Source organism: Centropristis striata, chromosome 12 (assembly GCF_030273125.1).
Source record: "Centropristis striata isolate RG_2023a ecotype Rhode Island chromosome 12, C.striata_1.0, whole genome shotgun sequence".
Taxonomy (NCBI): domain Eukaryota; kingdom Metazoa; phylum Chordata; class Actinopteri; order Perciformes; family Serranidae; genus Centropristis; species Centropristis striata.
In genome coordinates, this window is record NC_081528.1 from 35,860,670 (window position 1) to 35,888,182 (window position 27,513).

Sequence of the window (27,513 nt, forward strand, 5' to 3'; positions counted from 1 at the left end):
GCACAGCAGGGAATAGCCATAGCCCTGTGTGGGATAATAAGCAGGGAAGGTAGACACCAGACGCTGCATCAGCTGTAAATCCTGCAATAATAGCTAAAGTGACATTAAATAACACAGGGACTAATCTTCTACACGGGGAATACAGTCTCAGTCAAACTGGCTCCAGCAGAGTGCTTTTTGGCTATTAGCACAATAACCAAAATCGAGGGCTTTAACAGCATGGAAATGGAGAGGCAATTGGTACAATAATTCTGTGAATAATGCCACAAAGTCTAATGCCATTAATGAAATACTGGCAATATGTAGCACCATCCTGGCCCTATCATTACACATTGGGCTCAGACAGCATCCTATAGCAGAGTCACAGCCGTGATATTTAGCAAGGTGGGGAAAAAAAAGACAACAAACTGAACAGTGTTCCTGCACAGAGCCTAGGGGTTGGACGGGTGGAATTCAATCCACTTTTTTTTCTACCTGTTAGAAATCTATTAGGGGCCAATAAGGATGCTGAGGGGAGAAGGTTTGAGATATTTCAGGTCAGCCTTAGAGGTTAATTGTTGAGTCGTCTGTCTGGTCAGTGAGGGGATCACTGTGTGAAACCAATCCTGAAGGCAGGGGATGAACGGTGAGTGTGGATGGCATTCAGGAGATTAGAGCAGTTGATGGGAGAGGCAGAGGTAGAGAGAGTGAAAGAGAGAAAGAGAAGAAGGAGGGAAACATGAACCTATAGACCTCAAATCAACAGTTTCTTAAGGGTGCCAATGCTAAGTGGGTTTAGACATACACTTAATGTGCTCGAAAATGGTTATGTGTGGCTGACAAGGGCACTGAGGTTGCCTGTACTTACATTTAAAGTACAGGGCGTGGTTTAACCTGTGTGTCGAGTGAGATCGAATAGAAATGTAACTAGCATCAAAATAACTACTTTACCTGCTACCTATGACCTATCACAAGATACAAAACCCACACACATAGCCACACACACACACACAGAGCAACCAGCAGCACACACTCCCTCCCCTCAGAAAGGTAATTAAATAGATTGGCTAAACAGAGGAGACAAACTGATTATAGTCCAGTTTAATCACATCCACAGAAACATCAAATAACTTCCATTCCACTATTGCTACTCCTGTTTTTTATGTTACCATATTAGGAAGAAAAACAGACAAAAACATAAACAAACAGACATCATCATATTATGAATAATCTAATAAAATAACTTACAAAGAGGTTGGCAATGAGGAATATGGAATTGTTTACTTCGTTCTGATGAAGGTCAAATTAAAATGTAGACTGTGGCGGGGTGATAAATATTTGGCTGTCTGCTCAGATGTACAGTGAAAAGACACGGCCCTCCTGTGGGCATCGCTCCACATCTCTCTGGCCGCCTCCACGCCAGTCCCATTTCACAACTTGTTCTACATCTGTGACACATTAAACACACACCAGTGTGCTCTCACATATACATGCATATAGCAGAGGACAGACACTCGCACAAACAGAGTGTCCCTCATCACCTTGCTCTGAGATGAATGGCTTCGCCACTGTCCTCAATCATTTTAATCACTTGAATGGAAATCGCCTCATTCACAGCTATCATTCGGTTCTGCCTTGCAGCTATCTTGTGTATACACATTCCTACACTCTCTAAAACACCATCCGCACAAACACAATGACCATCACTCTGATAGTACAGACTCTGATGATACCAGAACCCCACATGAACCCCTGTACTGTCTTTTCTGGGAAATATCCAGTTGCCTGATGACAATTATTGATTTATAATTAAAATGATTTAACCCTTTAAGGCAGGGGTCTCAAACTCAAATTACCTGGGGGCCGCAGGAGGCAGTATCAAAATGACCAAAAAAAGACACAAAATTACAGAAAAAGACAAAATGACTGAAAAAATACTACATTACGTTAAGAAAATTACGTTAAAAAGACACAAAATGACAAAAAAAATACACAGAATGACCCAAAAAAAATACACAAAGTGACCAAAAAGACACAAAATGACAGAAAAAAACTAAATTACTTTAAAAAGACACACAATTACCAAAAAAGACACAAAATTATTAGAAAAGACACAATTATTTAAAAAAGACAAAATTACCCCAAAAAAGTAATAAAAGGGACCTTCCACACACAACACAGTAAAGTGTCATTCATATAAAACTCACATTAAACTTTCATATCAAGGTGGGGGCCACAAAATATCGTGACGAGGGCCGCAATTGGCCCGCGGGCCGCGAGTTTGAAACCTATGCTTTAAGGTACAGTGTTGCCCTCAGACAACATACCCATTTTTGGCCTGTCAAATTTCTACAATGCATGTTTTTGAGTGATGCAATACCTTAAAAAAGAAGGAAGAGTATAGGGAACCAATAGCAATGCTTCAATTTGTCACATGATCTCCAGGAGGCCATATTATAATATTTGGTCTATTTTAAGACAAAAAACACTCCAAAAATGTTTTTCCTAACTGGCATAATATTGCGTACCATAGAGGGTTAATGTTTAAACTTCTTTTTATTACAAATCTGTAGCCACATATGCATTCTCACACACACACACACACACACACACACACACACACACACACACACACACACACACACACACACACACACACACACACACAACCTTGACCTGCATGAGCTGCATGGTTAAAGTATAGAGTGTTGGACTAAGTCACCCCAGTTAAAACAGATAAGCCAAAGATAAGCCTTCAAAGGCTCTAGAAAAAATGGTTAATAAGTAATTTTGGGGCGTGGTTTAATTATGGGGGCAGGTCAACCTGGCAGCATTAAAACAGGAACACTCTGAGACCACTGATGCCTTAGGCAAGAAATTATTGATTAATGAAAGGGACGGGTCTCAAGTGTAGGGGGTGGGGTAAACCGAGAGAAAAAGGAACTGTGTTGAGTCTCTCCCTCAAGATGTTTCATAAGATGGCCATGGTATGTGTATTCATTTAGAAGTTATGTTCCTTTTTGTTAAAGGCCACCAGCACTTCCAAACCCCCTTTAAGTTAATTGGCTGAACAGTTAGTCATCTGTCCTTGGGATCATGACCAATGTTCCACAACTCCTGAGCAAGTGTGAAATCAATTCGGAAGATTTTGAGTCCAACCTTTATCGATAGGCCACTGACATTGCCATGACCCATTGGCCAATGGCATGAGCATAAACACAAACCTTCAGGCACACAAACTTGACCTCCATGAAAGGTTTCAGCCTCCTCGGTCAAAAACTGTGGCCATCATAGTGAGCTACAAGGCCGCTGGTATAATGTCTGCAGAATAAGGTTAAATCCTCAAACCACCATGCTTACAATGGCCCAAATTGTTTTTTTTTCCTATTTCATGACCTCGTAAAAAATAATCCCATAAACCAATAAATAACTGAATTTTAATCTGTATTATTAGAATAATTATAACATTGAAGCTACCAGTATTTACACTGGTTTCACTTAAATGCCAGGACTTTTCACCTTAATGTCACACTGTTCAATCAGTAATAAATAGTAAAAGACCCTAAATATAGAGGTACTGGCAACTCCTTGCACAGTTTTGTATTTCAGATTGAACTGTTACAAAAAGCAACACTCAGTCATGTAATTAATATTAATGATGTTAACATAGCTGGAAGGCTTAAAGAATGGTTGACCTGAATGTTTCCAAGTGCATAAGTTTCATCCGTTATAATTAAAATGAATTTTTACATTTTTCTTCCCTCTTGACTTTATGGATATGCACAAAAAAATGAGTGAACGATACAAGCCATTATAATTATTAGATATAAAAATGTAACCCAAAATGTAAGCCATCTGCTACTTTAAGTCCTCTGCTGTTTTAATCTTTCACATATGAGTTATTATATGCTGCATAAACTACTCTTAGTGCTGTACAATGCCAATGAATTGTAACCGTAATCCGTCACTATTGGCATAAAATGGATAGACAGTACAAACATGAACGAGGTCACATCACATCATACCAGGATATTTATTTTAACTAGTGTTTAAAAATCCAATTTGTACATGGAAACTGTAGGAGTAGGGCAATGGAGCACATGCAAATAGAAATGTATTTCAGATGGAGCTTCATGACCTTGCTCATCGAGGTTTAAGAATATGACCAGTGGATCAAACAAGCCTGAGGCATGATAACCCCTGCTGTACTATTCATCACTAACATGCCCCATGTGCACACTCGGCCCACAGAGCGCATAAAAACTACAGTCATTTAAATTGCTCAAGTTATTCTTTATTTTTGCTACATCATGTTTCGACCTGCCTCTTGAAACAATGTGGAAACCTTTCCAGCTTGTTTTCAATCACAGTGATCGCTGCCATGATCTACTCGGCTGTGCTGGAGTATTTATTTGACTGCATTTTTTTTACAAAAACATGCAAATCTCCAGTTGGGTGCTTTGATGATGGCAACCATGCAGTGTTGCTGTGCAACACCACCTCGTCACCGCTGAGCTGTGGCAGCACCAAACCGACGTGTCCCTCCAGCTATCACCAGTTGCTACCTACACCTCTGGATGTGTGTTTTCACACCTGTTCCTGCTCTGTGACGTGTAACATCAGGACACAGTTGGACAGAAATCTGCTTGAATGTATTAAAGTTGGCACCATTGCTAGTGTGTTAAAAAACATCTTTGCACTGTGTGCTGGTAAGGGAGGAGGTGTTTGCATGTTTGAAAAACAAAATGAGAAAAAAAAAACATATTTTGACAAAAAATCTCATTATCATGCAGCTGGTGTGTGAAGTGGGAGGAGCCACCGGTGCCATTTTTTTTGCTCCATTTTAAATTAGCATTTCAAAGATTCCTTTGTACAAAAACCTGATTGTTGCTCAATACAGAGAGCAGTAAGAGAATGAAGATTCATGTTATACCCACTATTAATAAATATTCTCACTTACATGCACTGACTCACTTACATTTACAGAGTAAGATCCTTTTTTTTCCTTTAAAAAAAAATAAAAAATTCCATTTTGGAATAATTTTACCATTGAAGCTACCTTAGCTGAGAATAAGGTAACAAAACAAGACCATTCACCTCATTGTCATAGTATATATATATATATATATAAGTATATATATATATATATATATATATATATATATATATATATATATATATATATATATGTATAGTAAGGGAGGAGGTGTTTACATCGGTAACACTTTACAATAACCAACTAAATAATGTTTATGTATGGTTTATAAACCAATTATTAACCATTGACAAAGTGCTATACATATTTAATCTTAAAAATATTTCAACCAATTTCTTAAAGGTTTATGAATCATTTCAAAAATCATTAACATACTAAATATGGTGTTAAAAATGTTAAAATGAGTGCAACTAAAACTATAAATAAACTATTAATTATAATTTAATTGTTTGTTAATGGTAAAGTAACTATAAACTTACATTAATATACCATCTATTTGTCATTTATAAATAATGTAGTTAGTTAAACATTAATAAATTATGTATTTACTATTCTAAATGGCCTATATACGGTTTATAAATGATGATCAAACATTAACAAACTATCTGTTTACCATTTATAAATGATGGTTATTGTAAAGTGTTACCTTTACATCTTTTGAAAAATAAAAACAGGAAAAATCTAATTCTCATGCAGCAGAAGTGTGAAGTGGGAGGAGCCACAGTTGTTTTTATTCCCACCTCCATCAGTGTGGTGAGTTGACTCTACTCGCCATAGTTCCCATCAGCCTCAGCAGCTGTTGCCATGGAGAGTCTAGCCAGAGGTGGGTTATCAAAGCTTATTGAGATCATCTCCTTGTTGCTATTGGGTACAAAACCAAACACCACAGATGTTGAATTCATCTAAGGTGGATCAAGGTGAACTGCTTTAAAGTGAAAATGAATCAATATAAAACTTACAGATAATAAGCACACTATTAGCAGCAGGTGTATCTTTAAGATATTGCTGATCTTTTGTTGTGATGAATCAACCTGCCCATCCAAGCTTCAGATATGCTCCAGCTGCAAGCCTCCTAACATTGTCTATGCCAGAAATCGATGGGATATTAGGAAATATTTATCTCTAAAACAAGCTATACTTGGAAAAAAGAGAAAAAAAAAACATGCACTAAAAAGTATTTCCTTCCCCTTAATGGGTGTGCTTCTAAAAAAAACAACAACTGTGAAATGAGATTTATAATAACTATTGTGTTTTCTTAAAATGTCCAGTGTATATGGTGAGATTTAAGGCTGCATTTTACTTCAGAATGCTGGTTAGACTCTTTCAATTTTAATCTGGATCCGAGTTAAAGAAAAAGTTGAAAAGTGCATTTTTATTCATAGAGAGTAGAGACTCGTACTTTATCCTTTCCTGATAGAATCCCAAACCAATGACAAGACAGCCCAAGTGTGTAGAGGGGAGTCAATATGTTTTGCTAAATCTGTGTTTTTCAAAATGTATGCTTTCAAATACAGTCAGGTTATAAAAAAGAATTAAAGTCACTTTGATATTTAAGAGTTCTCCAGTCTGCAAAGATCTGGCATAGAAAGAAAATCCCACTTATGAGAATTATCGATTGATTTTAACAGGAAAATGTGCAAAAACTCAAAGGGAATTTACACTTTTTGTCTTTGGAACAACTGTATATTTTTTTTACTACCTGCACAAGTAACTTTCAAAGTCGTGGCACAGAAAAATAAAAAAGAAAGGAGAGCAACAGAGAAAAAGATATATGGTCTCAACGGTTTCAACCCTTGTTCTTAAGTTAGAATGGAAAGCTGCAAGGCATCAAGGCAAAAAGCCTAGGGATCAACCATAAGTCTTCATCACAGAAAGTCAATTCAAGGTCAGCTGCTGGTTCAGGTAGCAGATGTGTCTCACACATCCCTGTTGCTGTTAAATGGCAGGGCTTAGACCCACCAGCACTGTACAGTCTTAATATGTGTGAGTGTGCGTGACGGAGAGATAAAGAGGGGAATGGATTAGAAACAGTTGTGTTACTCATCCGTTTTTATTTATATTTTTTTTATTACAGCAACTACGTGTTAAACATTTCTCTCTCTGTGTCAGTGCAGGTGTCAGTGCACCAGCCATCACGTCCACGAAGGAGCCGCCATCAACACAACCACCATCACTCCTGGAGGTCACCCTATCTATCCATGCTGCTAATTGGAGGTTAATTGTCAATAAAAACCCACACAGGCATGACTGTTGTTTTGACTCGTGCTATATTAGCCCTGTCGGTGAAAGCTATAAAGATAGTTGTGAATACTCCATTTGCTGTCACATGCCTGACACATTACTGGTTTGGTGCAGTGGAAGGAAGTAATGAGGTAATCAGCAAACAGCACATGTGCTAATGTGGGACTGTGTATACATGTGAGGTAACATTACAGCCTGTGTGCCTAGTCAGTTATGGTAATCTGTACCATAAAGATACATGAAGTAGCAAAATAAGACACAGATAAAGCAGAAAAGCAATACACACCAGTTTTAGTTGCACTCATTATACCATTTTAACCCCATATTAAGTGTGTTAATGATTTTGAAATTATTCATATTCACCTTTAATAAATTGGTTGAAAACATTTAACAATTAAATATGTATAGCACTTTGTAAATGGTTAATAATTGGTATATAAACCATCTATAAACATTACTTAGTTGGTTATTGTAAAGTGTTACCGCCAGATGTTAAGATATATACGGTATATATAGTTTCTTCTGAGAATCCATTTACTGAGCTCCAACTTGGTAATAGGGTTTAGGGTTGTATTTCACACAACGGACTGTAAAGCCAAAATGATTAGTCAATATTGTGACTGGCCACACATTTGATAATTAATTAATTGTTTAAGTTACTTATTTAAAAAAGAAATGACGGTTTGATGGTTCTACCTGCTTAAATGTGAATATTTTATTGTCTTTCCTTTTCTTCATTTAGATCCAAGAGAATTAAAAATAAACCAATGTGAATAAATTATCTAGTCAGAAAGAAATACACCATATACCATAGGTATGTCATAAATTGTGGTGAAAAATAAAGATACCATAAAGATGTACCATAAAGATACATGAAGTAGCAAAATAAGACACAGATGAAGCAGAAAAGCAATACACACCAATAACTATTTCCAGCCTTGCTCTGCCTGTAATTGTTCTAAAGCAAGGGAGTTATATAGAGACTGGTAGCAGTTCATTGATTGGTCCAATTGATGAAACAGTCAATTATTGCCTGAGTATATTTATCGACTTGTAGGCAGAGGTGATATGTTACGTGCCCCGGCATTTGTTTGGCTTGCTCAATCATCACAGCACACTGCTCGCCACATTAATACCCTTGTTAGGTTCATACAAGGTTCATGTATTGTTCCCATTGCATGCTACCACTTCCAGCATCTATTCCAGCATCAAGTTCCCACCAATTAAGACTTCAAAGATGGCTGTCAGTGTTGGAAAAAAAAGGTTACAAAATTATCAAGGTCTCTTAAAATTGAAAATCAGCAGTGCCAGTATTGCTTGAATAGAGGAGGAGTGTGGAGTTACAGGCCTCTCAGCACATGTCATAGGCAAAGAATATCCTCCAAAAACCAAATTCAGCAGTGTGTTTTGACAATTCTGTCTTGGCCTTGACTGGCAGAGAATGCCAGCCAATCCCCATTTGAAATGTGACAGGGAAAAACAAAGCTTGTCAGAATGAGTTGGAGAGATGTCTACTGAGAGCCACATGTGGTGGGAAATAGAGTCGGGAGAGAGAGAAAGAAAGAGAGAGAGAGAGAGAAAGAGAGAGAGAAAAAGGAGAAGAAACTGTTCCTTCTCTACACGACTCTGTCCCTGAGACACACGTCATGCTGCTCCCCCCACAGTGGGTGACTCTGACAGGATACTGTCTGTGCAGCATTCCCCCTCTGTGTGATTGATGAGCCTCATTTTGCCAATTAATGGAGAATCCCCTGTTGACTACCATCAGATTGCCGTTTGTAACTGTTAGTGTTTCTGACTGTCACAGATTCATTTTAATTAGAGATCTCTTTCTCCTCCGACTTTTCTATTGTGCCTCAAATTTGCAGAGCCGAGTGTACAGTGACATGCTGTGGGAATAGGCCCACTGTGTTATTTGCCTCCGTTAATTTATTCACAAACTGTACGGCTTAAAACTGTTTAAGGCCAAATCTTTTTGAAAGAGTCAACCCCTAATGTCACCCCATATACCATATCTTATAATCAATTAGCAAACGTGAGGTAATTAGTGCACTTTATTTGCATAATGAAGCGCCTAATTGCTCCAAAGCGTGCAAATGCAGTCAATAAGTTTGCCTAATAGCTCGCGGGGCCACATATCTGAGAAGGCTGCAGGAGAGTCATGCAGATCCAGTGATCCCTGGGTCCTGTCGGAGGACTGGAAGAATAGCCACCATGGAGCAAAGTTAGAAATCAACAGAGAGACCAGCAGCAAACAGCAGAACAACAGCGTATTCCCACGACAGAATCAGCAAGAAAGGAATAACATTACTGTGGGGAAAGGAGAGGAAGTGTTTGGGCATTAGTTTGATTTACATTTTAGAGAGGCTTTCAACTGGCTCACACAGCAACTTCAGCTAATGATACTCAGGCCTTTTCATCAAGGAGCTTTCCCCAGCCTTTTGGGCGCTGCCCCACAGCACTTATTTGCAATAAGGCACAACAAATGGTGCTACCAGGTAATATACTGGCCTGAATGGGAATAAATGTCAGCCATTGTATAAATGTCTGCTCTGTACACCATCTACCGGCATTAAGCACATTTCACACAACTCATTTTACAATTAAGTTGTGCTACAGCAGCTGTACTATTATTAGTTGTTATAGCAGTGGTATGAAAAGGTAATGTATGGAGCTATCAAGCACATGTAAACAGCAGTCTATGTGCCGTTTTCCTGAATGAGTCAACCTGCGTCATTAAACTCCAACCATCTACTATTGTGGATTCAGATGATGTAAAACACCCTGTATGCTCTGTGGCTTATATTTACGAGACAAATAACTCCAGTCACGTTTCCCTTCCACTTGCATTTGATAGAATAATTTGCCAACAATGGGCCTGCCATTCAACTGAGTCTCAGGGATTTCATTAAAACATCAAATGAAAGTGAAATCATGAGCCATGACGGTGGAGAGTGGGGATGGCTAAGCAGAGAAGCGTGGCTGGTGTCTACTGCAGGATTAGAGCTCAGCAACAAGTGCTCAAGGGGGGCTTTGCATCAAACCCAGGAGCCCATGACAAATGAGGGCGGCTGGGCCTCTGTCTATTACCCTGCACTAAGCTCAGGCCTTTTGGGGAAGTAATGAGGTGCAGATTGGTGCTGCTGCCACTGGGTCCTTAGCCCGACTTTCTGTAGAGCAGAAATAATCAGTGGAGACCTGGGCCAATAGGGACAAAGCTATACAGCAGCAGAGCAACACATGGAGACATGAAGATAAAACAGATTAACTAAAATCATTTTAATTTCAAAGCACTTTAGTCTGTTGTACACTTCTCCTTGTGCAAATTGGTACTTAACCATGTGTACTGTATATCAACCTCACACAGGAGGAATGTATACAAAAGTAGGGCTGTGCCATATCGTATCGTTCACGATAATATCGGTATATTTTTTTTATGGTTAAAAAAAATGCATATCGTGATATTGGCAACGTTCCTACTTCTTGATGTGGTGGTTAAAGTTGTTTTAATCACAAAAAGCTACTTACTCCCTGTCACTAAACACATGCAGCTTTCAAAATAAGAGCACAGTGCACTGGGAAAAATGTTTGTAGAAATTACAGTAAAACACTGTCAAATAGCATCAGAAATGGGGCGTAAAATAAAAAAAAATGTATATTACCGTAGTAGACACTTAATTATCCGTAAATAAAGGAATAGAACAAAACTTAAACTGTAAAAATATTTGAAAAAAATATGTACAATTAATGGATAAATACCATAATGTCACAAAGACACAATTACCCCAAAAATAACAGGATTATTCAGTCTAAATAACAGTTTTTGCTGATATTTACATTAAAAGTGACAGTAGAAAACCCACTCACTGTATTTTTTACGGTGTGTGTTAAGAGAATCCACCACAGAATTTACAAGAAGACTGTCAAAATAAGATGCCTTAAATAAAACATACAAGAACCTTTATTCTCCTTTACAAAATGTCATTAAAATATGCCCCCAGAACTCCTAAATGGTTATTTTTTATTATTTGCTAACACTCAAGAGTCAAGAGTAAAATTTTTTGTATTTGGCAACTGTTGAGATTTGCACTTCAAACTACATTTTAGATTTTTAATTATTTATACAGACAAAAAAAAATGATATTTTCTATGTCTTTTAAAGTATTTCCTAATATCGTCAAGAATATCGTTATCACAAAAATAGCCTGCAATATCGTGATATTCTTTTAGGGCCATATCGCCCACCCCTATACAAAAGGTGTGTAAAGAAATATTTACGATTGCAGAGGAGTATCCCTGAATCCCAGCAGAAAACACAAAAGATCCCAAAGGACACCCTCCAAGACTGGCAGGGCATGGAGGCTTTATCAGTGGAATATGACAGTGGTTGACTGTGGAGCAAAGGGGGAGATCCAGGCTATATCATGGGTGTACGTCCTGTACTTCAGCACCAGACCCCCTGCTGCCCCTGGGATCTCCAGTCCAGCCAGCCTGTCAGCAGGCTTACTCTACTGGCTAATGGAGCTGCCACATCAGGCCCAGTGTCACAGCCTAACAAGATACTGATTGGCCAACTTCTAGGGAATTCACTCATATGACCACAGGGCACCAATATGGTCTTCAGTCTGGCAGTGAACATGACGGCCGACAGACAAGGCAATGGCAACATGATATTTTTTGTACATTTCCTGTACACTGTAATCTGTGAAATCTACCTCTTTTTTTTGGGCTTCTCCAGAGTTTAAAACATGGTTGACGTGTCTCACATAGTTCAAATTTTGCTCTCAGAGGCAGAGCTGTCTGAGCCAAATCACATCTGTGTGCAAAATTGTAGTTTGAATAGGTCAAAAGTGTAGAATAGAGTATAGTTTTTCATATATTTGCCTTTTAGTGTCATAAGGTTTAAGCCAGATGGGTAACACTTTACAATAACCATCATTTATAAATGGTAAACAGATGTTTAATCATCATTTATAAACCGTATATAGGCCTTTTAGAATGGTAAATACATAATTTATTAATGTTTAACTGACTAAATCATTCATAAAAAGCTAATAGATGGTAAATTAATGTAAGTTTAGAGTTAATTTACCATCAACAAACAATTAAATTATAATTAATAGTTTATTAATAGTTTTAGTTGCACTCATTATACCATTTTAACCCCATATTAAGTGTGTTAATGATTTTGAAATTATTCATATTCACCTTTAATAAATTGGTTGAAAACATTTAACAATTAAATATGTATAGCACTTTGTAAATGGTTAATAATTGGTATATATATAAACCATCTATAAACATTACTTAGTTGGTTAGTGTAAGTGTTACCGCCAGATGTTAAGATATATACGATATATATAGTTTCTTCTGAGAATCCATTTACTGAGCTCCAACTTGGTAATAAAGTTTAGGGTTGTATTTCACACAACGGATTGTAAAGCCAAAATGATAAGTCAATATTGTGACTGGCCACAAATGTGATAATTAATTAATTGTTTAAGTTACTTATTTAAAAATGAAATGACGGCTTGATGGTTCTACCTGCTTAAATGTGAATATTTTATTGTCTTTCCTTTTCTTCATTTAGATCCAAGAGAATTAAAAATAAACCAATGTGAATAAATTAGCTAGTCAGAAAGAAATACACCAAATACCATAGGTATGTCATAAATTGTTGTGAAAAATCGAAAGGTTAAATATGAAAATAATGCATATGAATAAATGAACAAATGTTTATCCAAAAGTAATTAAACAAAGAAGTGTTTGGAGTTCATACAACAATGGAGATGGAGGGTGTTGTGCTGTATAAATCTTGGCAGAGCAGTATGACGGTCGTGCTGCATAATAATAAGACATAATGTAAGTACAGTGGGTTAAGGGTGCTAAAGCTGTAAATACAAATGTTAGTCATAGCGTTTATTCTTTTGCAAGTTAATTTAAAGGTCTCAGTCTGTAACAATGCCAGATCACACATTACTTAAGGTAATTAAAAACTATAGATTTGGTGCATCTTATATTTGTATTTAAAGGTAATATGACAGCAATGAAATAAGAAAAAAGAAAATGCGTGGTAAGACAAAAACATAAATCACCACAACCTCTTTTTCATTTACACGGTGTGCTTTTTCTAAAGTAATCATAATCAGAATTACAATTTTAATTTCAGCATTTATTTCTCGTCATACACCTATTAAAATGTGTTAATTAAACTTGCTTTATTCAAGTCTGGACATTCATATTGAGGTGAGAGATACTGACACACAATTTTAGGTAGGGAAAGAGTCTGTTTCATGCACTTCTACTTATTTACACTGGTTTCCACTGAAATTTGGGTAATTAAAAGGCTCCATGGTTTATCTGTGCTTCAGTTAATTGGCCACACAGTTTACAGTGAATTTCATTAGCAGGGAAAAACACTTGGGTTGGGGGTTTTGGGGGGGTAGAGGCTCAAAGGAAGGTGGTGATTATGAGAGAGAGGGGGGGTGTGTGTTTGTGAATTTCTGCATTTAAAAAAAGAAAGATGTGTTACTGAGAGAGCCACTAGCAAATTTTAACCTAGTTTTTTTAATATACAAACATGCAGAAATAAATAGGAAGATTCTGTAAATAATCTGGCTTAGCTCTAATTCACACAAAAAGGTGTAATAAAGTGGGATAACTTCTCTAAACAACACTGTGCTCCTCCAGACAAAACAAGTCGGTAACAGGGGATGTTTCTGCGGTTTAAACTCAGCAGCCTGCTAAATAGAACAATTGTTTCACTAACAACCATTTATTTAACCTTAAGTGCCTGGTGCCGAAACAAGAGAATGCTATGTACACCTGTACACAAACCTTGCCTGAAGGAAACAGAGTCTCCAACCATTGCGGTTCGACAAAGGCCATCTATAAACACATTGTAGTGAACCTCTTCCTTTGAAGTGTGAACTAAATCAGGCTGAAGTATCTGAGAACAACAAAAAGGTGGTACCTGTATAAATGCATCTGTCGATTTTTAAGCCACAGAGGTGGTATTACAGGCTAGCCCCAGGGTCCAGGGAGAAGTATTTCTGGGCTGACCCTGTGTGGGAGGACAACGATGGTGTGAGAAATTGGCACGGGTAGGTGTGTGGGCTTTGTAGGATCCCAGGACTTTAGGCTTCCTGTTCACCAACAGGTATCCATAACTACTGCAGATCTGGATTGCTGTTCAAGCAGCTGCTTCTTCATGTTGGCAGGAGATTCTCAAGGGAGGTGTCAATGTGATAGACGTACGAGAAACTGGAATTATCTCAAGGTAATTAAGCACAATAGTACAAGGAAAAAATCCCCCCCTTGGGTGAGCAGCTGGCTACCCAAAGACACACTTTGATTTAACAAATAATCTACAGATAGATCTAACCGAGGCTTTTTAAAACAGGAATAAAAATAGAATGCATCAAATTAGAGGGCATATTTTTAAAAGCTCAGTTTGAACATTAATTAATATTCTCAAATAAGTATCTGTTATAGTTATAGACAACATCCCTTTTTTTATGTGTGTCTAAGCTCATCAGCTGGAATTTGCTAAATAGTCCTTGAAAATTTTAAGGTTTGTTTGGAATTCTGTGTCGATTTAAACTGTTTCCAAACTAAAAATATGGCTACTAGCAATGGCTTCGAGCCACTCAGCTCCATTCACTTGTCCTTGTAGCTGTTAAATTCTTCCACAAGGTCATTTTACTGGGGAAATAATACCACACACACACACACACACACACACACACACACACACACACACACACAGGTGCAAACAAAGAATTATTTGGGAAAACTGCAGTAAACAGGAGCATCACATTTTTAAAATATATTTTTTAACTAACAAGGGGTATGAAAATAATGATAAATGAAAAAAAAAAAACTATTCAACAAGAAAATCACTAAAGGAATATTTAAAAAAAAAAAAAACAAACACTGCTGACAACCACAACTAACAACAGCTTCTTTGTCAGTTGGTGCAAATTTACAGCTCCACCGGCTCTTCCTACCAACAAAACATTTTGTTGCAATGGCGTAACTTGATGACAAGATGATGATGGGATTTGGTGGATACAGCATTAAGGCAAAGTTTTGATTTATAGGGACCTGTCTTACTCTCATTGGACTATTCTGAGAGACAAAATTAAGTCTGGCTAAATGTGTTAGCCCAGTCTAATATATCTTAATGGCCCCAGAAGACAGCTCCTTGTCACTCAATGTGTGAAGACAGGAGAGAATGATGTGCTCTAACTCAGGCCTTCTGGGAAATAAAAGGTTAAGCTAAATATCAGTGGGTTGGGTTAAGGCATTGAGTGCAGGGTGGGGAGATGTATTGGACATGTCCAGGCACCCATCAAGGTTCAGTCCGCTCTCTCATCATCCCCATCGAGCCACCTCACTACCATTAATATTCCAGTATGCAGAGTCCCGCTCTAAGCCCCCAGCTCTACTCTGTCATATCCAGCAGGAACTGGAAATGGGTGTGTATGTGTGTGTGTGTGTGCGTGTGTGTGCGATAGCCATAGCCTCTCTGGTGAAATAGGGCTCTCTGGGGGCTTATGCCTCAACTCTACAGCCTTTGTGGGCTCCCATTACTTCTGACAGATAGAGATCACTAAACTGCTGAACAAACACCCCATTCAGTCATTTGCATACATTACAGTAATGGAAAGAGAAAAATGTATCAATAAAGCCAAATGAAGTGCTTCCACTAAGCTCTTCTTCCTCTTTTTCTTTCTTTTTTTGCATTTCTTCCATCGCATACTTCTTCCGTTCTCTATTTTTTTCTTTCCATATTTCTTTCTGTCAGTATTTCGTAACCGCTACTGATCTGTTGACGCACATTTCTCGTCGTGTTATTTAATGGAGCGATTTCCTCTGAAAGGTAAACACACCCGATGACCGATAAAGATGACAGATTCTCACAAATTGCTGGCGCCAGAAATGTATTCGATTTTTTTAAATGGGCGAAACCTGAAATTTCTGGAGCCTAAACAAATTAGGAACACTAATCATGCGCAGGGGAAAAAAAACAAAACATAATTTATTGTTGAAGGTTTAATTAAAACTATGCTGCTTTGGGGCACATATTACATTTAAAATACCTTGCAGTGACCATGGCCTCCTGAAATTAATCTCAGGAAAAAAGCTGACAAGAGTCACAATGAAACAGAGGCACATGTTCTCACCTACACATGCACTGTGAATTACTCCCCCTCTCTCTTTTCCTCTGTAACACACACACACACAAGTATGGACATACACACAAAAGCGCAGACTGACTCATTCATCACAGTGCCCAACAGTCAAGACAACAGAGCTTCACTTAACTTTTTCAGGGTTGCTCAAGCATCAAATGCATGACTTTTAGCTGTTGTTGTTCTTCCATCTGTCATGCTTCAAGGAACCAACATCCTTTTTTTTTAATCCCAGGAAAAAGTTTAAAAAGGTATGTTTGTCTTGACTCTGCTATCTTACCAGAGGAAATGTCAACCCAAAATATACAGCACAGTATTTCACACTGTCATTGTTCCAACACTTTGCTGTGCAACACAGATTAGAGTGCTACCTAAGCTCATTGCAAACACTGGTACTAAAAACCTCAGCAAATCAAGCACAGCCTGCGCTTTCCATCTCGCACGAAAAACAGCCCAAAATCTAATATCTTGGGTATGCATTGTCCTGGGTGACAGACTTCAGAGAAGTGGGTTAAGTTGAGACACACTTGTATACCCACATACACAACTGTCCTCATGTAACAAACAGATGCACAGCTATTACAAAGGCACTGAGAAAAAAGTGATTGTATCCTTCTGGAGTCCTATTATAATGTAGAATGAAGACAAAAACAACTTGGAGAGAGAATAAAACTGTGTTTTCTACGACATGGGGCAAATGCCACCAAATACTCACTTGCACATAGACTAAGTATAATTTTCCTGACAACGTGTTATAACAATTACATTATTATCAACTATATTACTAATATAATTTAGCAGGAGATAAAATTGAAATAAAACTCTCCAGGGAGCTAACAGATAAACAGAGAGCATGCACGTTTCATCATTTTGACTCCATCCTGTGCCTCTATGTGTCTATATCCAAAAAAATGATAAGAGTGAAGTTATGATTAAAAGGAATATGCATAGCTATAGCAATTCTGCCACTGGAAAAATCAGAGATGGGGAACTACTGTACCATTAACCGCTAATAAACACAGTGTAACACAAAGCAGACGGAGGATTAAACATATACAGTACAGGCCAAAAGTTTGGACACACCCTTCTCATTCAATGCGTTTTCTTTATTTTCATGACTATTTACATTGTAGATTCTCACTGACAGCATCAAAACTATAAATTAACACATGTGGAATTATGTACTTAACAAAAAAAGTGTGAAATAACTGAAAACATGTCTTGTATTTTAGATTCCTCAAAGTAACCACCCTTTGCTTACTAGAATATAAGACATGTTTTCAGTTATTTCACACTTTTTTATTAAGTACATAATTTCACATGTGTTCATTAATAGTTTTGATGAATTTACAATGTCAATAGTCATGAAAATAAAGGAAACACATTGAATGAGAAGGTGTGTCCAAACTTTTAGCCTGTACTGTATGCCTTTTAGTGCATTCCAACTGGTGGCTACTTTAAATAAGGCAAGCACCAAAAAACATCTTATTAAATCTTACTAAGCTTCCTTCCTGGCACCAAACCTCCATCAGGTGGGATGGGGAGACTAGGGGGAGGAAGTGGGGTGTTTCAGGTCATGGCCAGCCAGCTTCTCTCTGCCTCTCTCTGGGGAGGAACTCCAGACAGTGAGGGAGAGCCATGCTGCAGTATATCTACACTTCTCTATTTCCTCTCACTCAAGCCTCGAGTTCTCGAAGGAGCCTGTGAATCAATACTGACATCGGGGGGCAGAGTAGCTTTCTTGCCTGCCTGCTCTGCCTCCGAGCCGCCGCCAGGGAGGTCTCTGCTTCAGTTTTTTTAATTACACAAATTTAAGTGCCCTTCTTTGACTGGGAGCAGATTGTTAATGTGTTAGGAGGCTATTACTCTTATACCACCCAATGTGCAAAGTCAGCCTTAATAAATCTCAGACAAAAGGAAGCAAAAATCAGGTTAAATGCTGTCTAACGTGAGAGCGCAGAGCATATGGAAACACCTACTCACTTGCTAAATTACTCAAGTAATTCTTTCTTTTCTTAATAATGCTAGAGACAACAAAGAAAGGCAATGCTGACTGCTTTACTGTTTGTTTTCTTTCCCCATGAAAGGCACCCTAGCCTCAGGGTATTGACAACAGACTTGATTTCCAACATTGATCAAACCTATACAGTGAGGACCTTTCTTTTCAGAAAGGGCATTCAAGAAAGTGCAGAGACATGGCTAATTCAATTTGGGAGCAGAGATGCTTGGCTTTAAGTGAAACACTCTGTTATCGAAACAGGAGAGGTGCCATGAGAGAAGATAGTGCACGGATGGTTGTGTGGAGAGGCTCGTGGCCGGTCAGGAGATGAAATCAGGGATAGGCGATAAGTTGGTGTGAGGGGCTAGAGCCCCTATTAGAGTCCCCCAGGGGACAGGCAGCGGTGGCAGAGTGCAGTAAAAATAGCCACAGGCATGATTTCACTCTTGGGACCAAGGGACGAGAGAAGAGGGAGATCCGATCAACATCTCATAGCGAGGCAGCCAGATCCATTCCCTACATTCCCCTGGGTGCCACCTATCACACCAAGTGACTTAAACTGCTTACCACTGCCAGGCAGAACACAAACAGCACACTCCTTTGCCAATGCGGTTGACAAAATAGCAAGTATGCTGTCTTTATAAGCTACAACACATCAGCTTTTCAGGAGCATATTTAAATATGAAACTAAGCAAGGTTTAGAAATGACCACCATAAAAAAAAGGATATCGACATCTTTTCCACAAACTTATCTTGTTGGTCGTCTGTTTTGGGGAAGTTCTCGATGTCGTTCTCAAGCCTCTGGATGTGACGTTCCATTGTGGTCAAACTGCTTTTTAAGATCTCAGCAGACACTGTGTAAAGAAAAAGAAAGAAGAATATTGATTAGAAAGCACAACAAAGACTCGTACTGAGCTCACTGACATGTTTCCAGTGACAAAACATATGGAAAACAACACAAATCACTTTGTTAAAGTTTCAACATGGTGTCACAGAAATCCGTGAAATAGCCACGGATATCGCTTAACTCAAAATCCGTGGAATAGCCACGGAATCACTCAAATTTCCATGAAACTGACACGGATTTCGCTACAATGCAAGTTAATGACAGTCATATCCCGTGGCTATTCCAACAAACAAAGTGATTATGTACATTCACTGAGTGAATATTTAGAAAATAAAACATATATTTCTCGCTAGAAATGTGATCAAAATCCATTTTTATGCAGAAACTAAGTCAAAATATTGATTTTTCACTAAAAATGAGAGAACTGTCCGCCATGTTTTTTGTTCTTACTGCTGGGACCTTGAAAGTCACGTGACTTGGAACAAACCAATAGCCACGGGATATGACTGTCATTAACTTGCATTGTAGCGAAATCCGTGTCAGTTTCACGGAAATTTGAGCGATTCCGTGGCTATTCCACAGATTTTGAGTTAAGCGACATCCGTGGCTATTTCACGGATTTCTGTGAGACCAGGTTGTAAAGTTTGAGTAAAAACCAAGCTATGACTGAGTGAGACTTTATGTTGTGACATACTGACTCCTGCATAATCCATCTGTGTGTGGCCTAGAAAGCAGGCACGTGTGTGTGTACAGTGTGTGTGTGTGGCTCATTAATCAGTCTGTAATCACAGTTTGCAGAGTTGCTGTGGAATCCACAGTGTTCAGATCAGCCCTTTCAAGTGGAGACTTCAAACAGTAAGCAGTGTCTTAAGGGATCAGATGGGACAGGAGCATGGATGCAGTACCATGTTTAGGTTGCTGTTAGGGGTTTAGTCTTATTGACACACACACCAGCCACTTGCACACACACACACACACACACATACATATACAGAAATGGTCTTGGAAAATAAAATCAAAACATTAAATTAAAAGTTGCACACATAGTCGTAAACAAGATGTTCCTTTATGTCTTTCAAGATAAACCTTCAGATTAGTATTATTAAAATTGCAGCCATACATTTCATTCAATGTCACAGGCAATTCATTGGCTACAATGTTGACAGCACTTAGTAAACAGAGTACTTGAGTGAAAGCCTTTCTGTTTTAACTATAACATGCAATTTATTTTAAAATGAAATTGCTTTTGGTATTCTTTTACAACTAAAGCTTGTGTATTTTGCAGCAAAAAAAACCAAACATTTAGACAAAAGACTAAAGCATGAAGTGGAGCATTGACCACAACTAAACTAATTAAGCCTCATGTTTAAAGCCAACATTGCACTGTACTGAAAATGAATTTATATTTTTAAGAGCAAGAGTGTAACCTAATGGAATACGCATTGAAAGCTGAAAAGAAAATGTCTGCACACTGACTCCAAACAAATATTTCAATAGACAAGATTCTGATCACAGATCTTCAACCTGACAAATGTCTATGAATAGCAAGGGGTCACCGAACTAAGTAGGTTTATTTTCCTCTTTGAGACAACGTGAGCTAGGAGATAAATTCATTTGAAAGTTGAAGGTTGGGCCTGTATAAAGAGGAAGGTCACAGGGTTGCACAACCAATAAGATTCTTCCTCTTGGGGGTATTCATGTGCACAGGAAACTCCATTCCAGCGCAGCCTTGAGTTTCAACATGTTAGCTAAAGACAAACACATAAGCAAACAGAAAGTGGAGGCTGAAGTAAAAAAAAAACACAAACAAAACCATAAACATGCCCTGCTGCATGAATGATGCCGTTGATCAGTGATAGTTATGAGCTGGCCAATCAGCACCAGACAGAAGTTTGTATCGTGCCTGCAAAGCAAATGGTTCATCCTATTTTGCAGCCAGTCATTTTGATATGCTTCAAACATTGATTGATAACCGAAATAAACACCAATGAGGACAGCCCTTTTCTACAACTTATATCATTTAACCTGCACCACCCCCACATCTCCAAGGTCAGCCCATCCACTAGACTGTAATTGAAGTGCTGTGGTAGTGAGGAGCGGGATCATAGACATAGTCAAAATATATTTATAGCCTTGGTGACATGAGGGTCAACAATGTCTTGCTTAACATCAATTCCATAGCTCGAATTTATTCTTTTTCCCATTTTCTGACAATAAGATTGGATCGTGAGATTGTGGACTCACGATCCAATCTTATTGTGCACTCCTTGCTCACTAAAACAACCTTCAACACAAATATCTAAAGTGCATTCCCTCTGGAAAGCAAGCAGACACATTAACAGGTGCACACAGAATGCCTGCTGTGATCAGTCTAGAACAGGGGTCTCAAACTCAAATTACCTGGGGGCCGCTGGAGGCAGTATCAAAATGACCAAAAAAAGACACAAAATTACAGAAAAAGACAAAATGACTGAAAAAACACTACATTACGTTAAAAAAATTACGCTAAAAAGACACAAAATGACCAAAAAAAGACACAAAATTACAGAAAAAGACAAAATGACTGAAAAAACACTACATTACGTTAAAAAAATTACGCTAAAAATACACAAAATGACCCAAAAAAAATACACAAAGTGACCAAAAAGACACAAAATGACAGAAAAAAAACTAAATTACTTAAAAAAGACACACAATTACCAAAAAAGACACAAAATTATTAAAAAAGACAAAATTACCCCCAAAAAGTAATAAAAGGGACCTTCCACACACAACACAGTAAAGTGTCATTCATATAAAACTCACATTAAACTTTCATATCAAGGTGGGGGCCACAAAATATCGTGACGAGGGCCGCAATTGGCCCGCGGGCCGCGAGTTTGAGACCCATGGTCTAGAAGCAATACAAAAAATGGAAGGGATGAGGTCACTGTCATTATTAGGGTTTGCAGCTAGCCCACTAGCTGGACAGATCCTGTGACTGGGAGTTGCACAATCCCTCCTCCTCCATTTTCACAGAACAGACTCCTGGGGATGACAGTGAGAAAACCACACTATCACATAGCCTGTTTCTCCACTGATAGGGCCTCTGAGATCCACATGCTCTTGTCACTATGATCTCAGCCTTAGTAATGGTGAAAAAAAAGGAAAAGAAAAGGAAAATGAACTGCATCGTAGGTGGACAGATGGATACAAGAGGCAAAACAATTACATTCACACAAATGTATCGAGCCGTGGAAAGCTCTTTGTCACTCATCGTGGCTTTTGTTTGTTGCTAGCGGCATGAGTGATAGTGTTGGGTAATAATTTGGCTGTAACACTGATCTTAGTAACCATGGTAGCCAAGAAACAGTGGCTCAAGATAACTGCTTAGATGTTTCAGAGGAGCCATTTACAGGATCAGAGTGAAGCCGTGGGACTACAATAGAGACTTTGTTTACATGGGAATTCTAACCCTTGGCACAAGATGACTAACACAGATGTGGTGCTGAAAGGAATATAATGTGTTAAAACAAAAACTTAATTAATTACCACCGTTAAGGAGGTTAGGTTTGTTTGTTTGTTTGTCCGTCTGACAACGGAGAAACTACTGCTTTGACTTTCATGAAACTTGGTGGAAGGATCACTGCAAAAAAAGCCAATTTGTATTTTTTGCCGAAAACAGTGATTTAAGTTGGTAAAACTTGGAAACATAAATGATTGACATTTAGGGCAATAATGTAAGTTAGCACAACAAAGGAAGCCAGTTGTCTGCTCAAAAACAAGTTGGTGAGTTGTTGTTACTTATATCTTTAAGTTGGGGTTCACAACAAGGGACAATAGTTCTGATAACTCTTATTTCTTTGTTGGGAAATGCAGGAAAGTGCTGAAATTCGGTCATTAGCGAAAGCTAGCGGCTAACTGATGCTAGCGTATCAATGCTAACTCAAAACTGTGGTCGCAACATTAGCTGACATTTCATAGCGGCGTTACAATCGTGCCAATTAAGCACATTGCAGAAGTTAGGATTAAAAGTTACTACAATGTAAAATTATAAGTTCAAAAATCTGAATTCAGAGTTGAGCAAACTCAAAAACAAAACTTAAAATATTTAGTTTAATTGTCCAACTTAAAATTTTATCGAAGTTTGTTGCCTTGAAATTTTGAGTTCACCCAACTTTTCTTTTTTTGCAATGATGTTGCACGGCCCAGGGAAGAGCCAGTTCAATTTTGGAGATGATAGCAGATTATTTTCCACTTTCTTTGCCACGGTATGATAGGACATGGCCTTGGTGAAGGTCTGCGCTCTCCCTTATACATATTTTGATGTTATGAGTACATTTATGCTTTTCAGAAATGCATATACATTAATATCGCCATCCTTCTTGGCTCTCTTAATCTAGCGTCTGCAGAATCTAGCACGGATTCCTCTGGGATATCATTAGTTAAATTACCACCAAAATAATGCTGCTATTTTCAGGGTACAGACATGGCAACACCGGTATCTTCTGAATACACATTCCAAGTGGATCAGAGGAGAAACGGAGGGGATAGAGGAGGCTGTATATTTTGTCTTTCCAGACAGAGGATTTCTGAAACATGTAAAATTATTCTAATGACTGCTGTCAGCAAGGCCTGCCTGTGTGTTTCAATGACACGGGAAAAAAAACATCTCCAGGTTTGTAAGCCATTACATGCACTCAGTCTCTTCTCAGGTAACTTCTTACACTCTCTTTAAGTTGTCTGCTGTCTACTTTAGTTGCATTCTTTACAAGCACAGTAAATAAATGCGGAGGCTGAGTGATGCATGAGGACACAAAAGAGGACAAGAAAGACAAAAGCTATTTAAAAGACAAGAAGTTAACTTGTGTGAATAACAGACAGCATAAAAAAGCTCCACTGTGGTCAACATCCTTCAGTTATTTATATGAGCTCTGTAATACTGGCCCTTGACGCATTACTCATTCACATGAACAAAAGACAGACAAAGAGTATTTCATTAAGCTTTGCCACGTTTCCTTCAAATAAACTGCGAGGGGAAAAATACTGTGTAGCTCACAATACCAAATCAACCGCCATAATGTGAAGATGTCAACTTTATATTCAGTCATTTGTAGAAGGGGGCAATTTTCATTTTGATTTATAGACAAATAATACCAATCTTTCATCCACTACTCTTGCAATGCCGCCAAAGGTTACAAAGGAAATTGAGATTTATCTCAAGCGTTGCTGCCAACATAGAATAAAAGATCAAGTTTTAAATAATCTACACACTTGTGAAAACAAAGACAAATGCTACATAAAACCAAAGGAGAAGGTCGTTCATAAAAGCATTCATCACCTTAGCCAAGTGAGCGTGTGTTTGTGGGTGTGCAGAGAAGGAGATGAGCATATGAGAAGACACACACAAGTGATACATAAACAGACAGATAAAATATACATATTTAAAATGTAATCATGTTTCAGGATGGACCTGCTTAAAAAGTTTGTGTTTTACATGGACAGTAATATGTGACTTTATATTGGTGCAACTTGGGTAAGGAGAGAGTTGATTGATTGAAATATTAGGACCAAGATTTATCACCGGAAATTGATGCCATAATTACCGGGCATATTTCAGCTCGGATAATCAAGATGTGAATACAAAATTCAGAGCCAAGGCTGTTAGAGAAGTTAAAGACGAACCAAGATGAAAGTAAGGAAAAAAAAAATTAAGAGCCTAATGTCTGACATCACCATAATAACCTGCTGCTGGTAATATGCTAATACTCATCAGCTATAATGTTTACAATGTTAATTATATTAGTGCAATGTGTCAGCTAACATTTGCAAATCAGCATTAAACACAAAGTAAAGCTGAGGATCATGGAAAGTTTTTAAAGTACTGAAATTATTTATATTTTGACATTTTGATTTTATCCTGGTCCCAGCAGAAGGGTGGGTTTCTGTAACTGATACAGTTTTTTCATTGGTCAAAACGGCCTGTATACATGTACATTTTGCACTTGATTTGTTTACCTTTGGCAGTGATAAAGTAGACATTAAGCTAACTTTTAGCTTCACTGTGGAAACTTGATTAATCTGCCGAGTTCATTTGTATTTGCTGTGGCAGACTAGACAGCCATGTCAACTATGCAGCGCTGTTTAAATATGAATTCAAGATTCTGTTACTGTGTTGATTACTTTTCACCTAAAAAACATTTAACTGACCGTTTACCTGTAATCTGAGGAAGTTTGTCTATGCCGATATGCGTCAATTATTGTTTTTGAAAACAGACCAAGCGGCCCCTGAATCTGCATATGTCATGCAGCACTACGTCACACGTTTCGTTGCTATGATTGGTTGGGGGTCAAATTCCTTTACTACCATTGGTTGGAGGTCACATTTTGTTGCTCTCATTGATTTTAGGTCTATTCACTCGTTGATAACGACCCTTGCAAATCAAAAATTTATTTAGAAGGTTTTTTTATTTTCTGTTTTATTTATTTATTTATCTATTTAATTAATTAATTAATTAATTAATTATTTATTAATTATTATTATTATTATTATTATTATCATTATTATTATTATTATTACTATTATTACTATTATTATTATTATTATTATTATTATTTCTCATTAGCAAATTAGTCTGGTGATGCCAGGCTAGACCTTTTCATTAAAGTTACAAATTACATTAAATTAAAAACCAAGAAGCTGTCAATATCAAACAAAAAATTGAACATTTTACATGTATGACTTATATTACATATGACAATGACAGTTAAATGCAGTTCCTCGCAGTGCTTCTTTCCAATATTTTCAATAAACACAAAGTAATCCCACATTGGCAATTCTAGCCTTTGTTCTTTATGATAACATTATGCTACATAGTCCCATTTAGAATTTAGAGCACCGGTTATCCAGATTTGGTAATCCTTATAAGTTCTGGTTCAAGGCGGTGTAATTCAAGGTTGCTTTGAAAAAACAGGAACAAAAGAAAAGTGGATCAGCTGATCTTGCATAGCAAAATATGGGACTTTCAAATGTGTATTTTTTGGATCCAGAACAGTAAATGAGCATACCATTATGAGCTGAATAAGTCTGTGAGCCATTCTGTCTACACACTATTCATCTACAGATAAATGAGGTCTGAGTCTGTTGGGCTGACAAAGGTGTGGCCATGATAATATCAGCACTTCAATCACAAAAAACTCTTTCAAGCTCAAGAGATTATAGATGTTAAACCTTTCAGGGTCTTGAAGAAGTAATCTTGCCCTACTTGTTATCTTCTCATCAAACCTCCCCTCACAGCCTCTTTGCATATACAACATAGGGTGAGGAGGAAGGACGACCTTGAGGGGACTCTACACATGACCACATACACATTATGGCTGCTGAAGGGCAAATTCATCACATCACGGCAAAAACTGACTATTGATCAGAGGCATCATACCGAGACAATGATGGATTGTATGTCAATTTAAAAAGACTTTGAATAAATTAGAGAGTGCCTCCGTTCCCTTTAAAATAACATAGAATTAGATTTTTTTTTCTTCTTCTCACCCCCGATAAAAAAATAATGTTTTGTCTTTTTTCATTTAGCTGTTGGTGGCACCTGAGAGTGAATAGGAGATGAAGTGGGAGGCAGACTAGAGTACATCAGAGGAAACAGACAAAAGGATAAACACAACTCTATGTGTTCCCCTTTCAGCAGGAATCAAAGCAGCTCCAGTTGCAGGAGTGAAAGTGATATTGTTGCTGTGACAAAGCAGTCACATTGTTCTTTCTGATTACTTCGGATCATGTTATGTTAAAAACAGCAGGCAGGAGAAAGTGGCAAATGAGGAAATTTAATGGACAGCATAAACAAAGGAAGTGGAGGAAGTGGAGGAAACCTTGTGGCACAGTATTAACTGTAAACGTCATGCTATAGCTTTCAGTTATCAGGCAAATTATTTTTTCTTGTCAGTGCCGTGGAGAGAAAATAGACCAAGTTACTTATCTATGTGTAAATAATTAAATGCATTACTTATGTTGCCTTATAAATAATTACACACATATGGAAGAATTATATTGTAACGTTATACCAGAAGATAGACAATGTTGTTGGCACACAATGCAATTAATCTCATTTAGAGGACACCAATGCACAAACAATCACAATTGCAATTTCCCATCAATGTTGCACTAATTGTGTGCACATAAAAGGGTAAATCCTTTTTACTTTTGCTCTATTTCCTCTTTTAATTTGCATTTCCCCTAAATCCTCCTAGTTACAGAACTGTTATA

At 37.8% G+C, this 27,513-nt stretch overlaps 1 protein-coding gene across 2 annotated transcripts in view; it reads right to left on the reverse strand.

Moving 5' to 3' along the window:
* diaph2 (diaphanous-related formin 2) overlaps nt 1-27,513 on the reverse strand; it is a 519,741-nt gene that overhangs the window by 105,654 nt on the left and 386,574 nt on the right. For both annotated transcript variants that reach the window (XM_059345604.1, XM_059345603.1), the window contains exon 25: nt 19,142-19,266. In XM_059345604.1, coding sequence (XP_059201587.1) covers nt 19,142-19,266 — 125 coding nt within the window. The remainder of the gene's footprint in view (nt 1-19,141; nt 19,267-27,513) is intronic.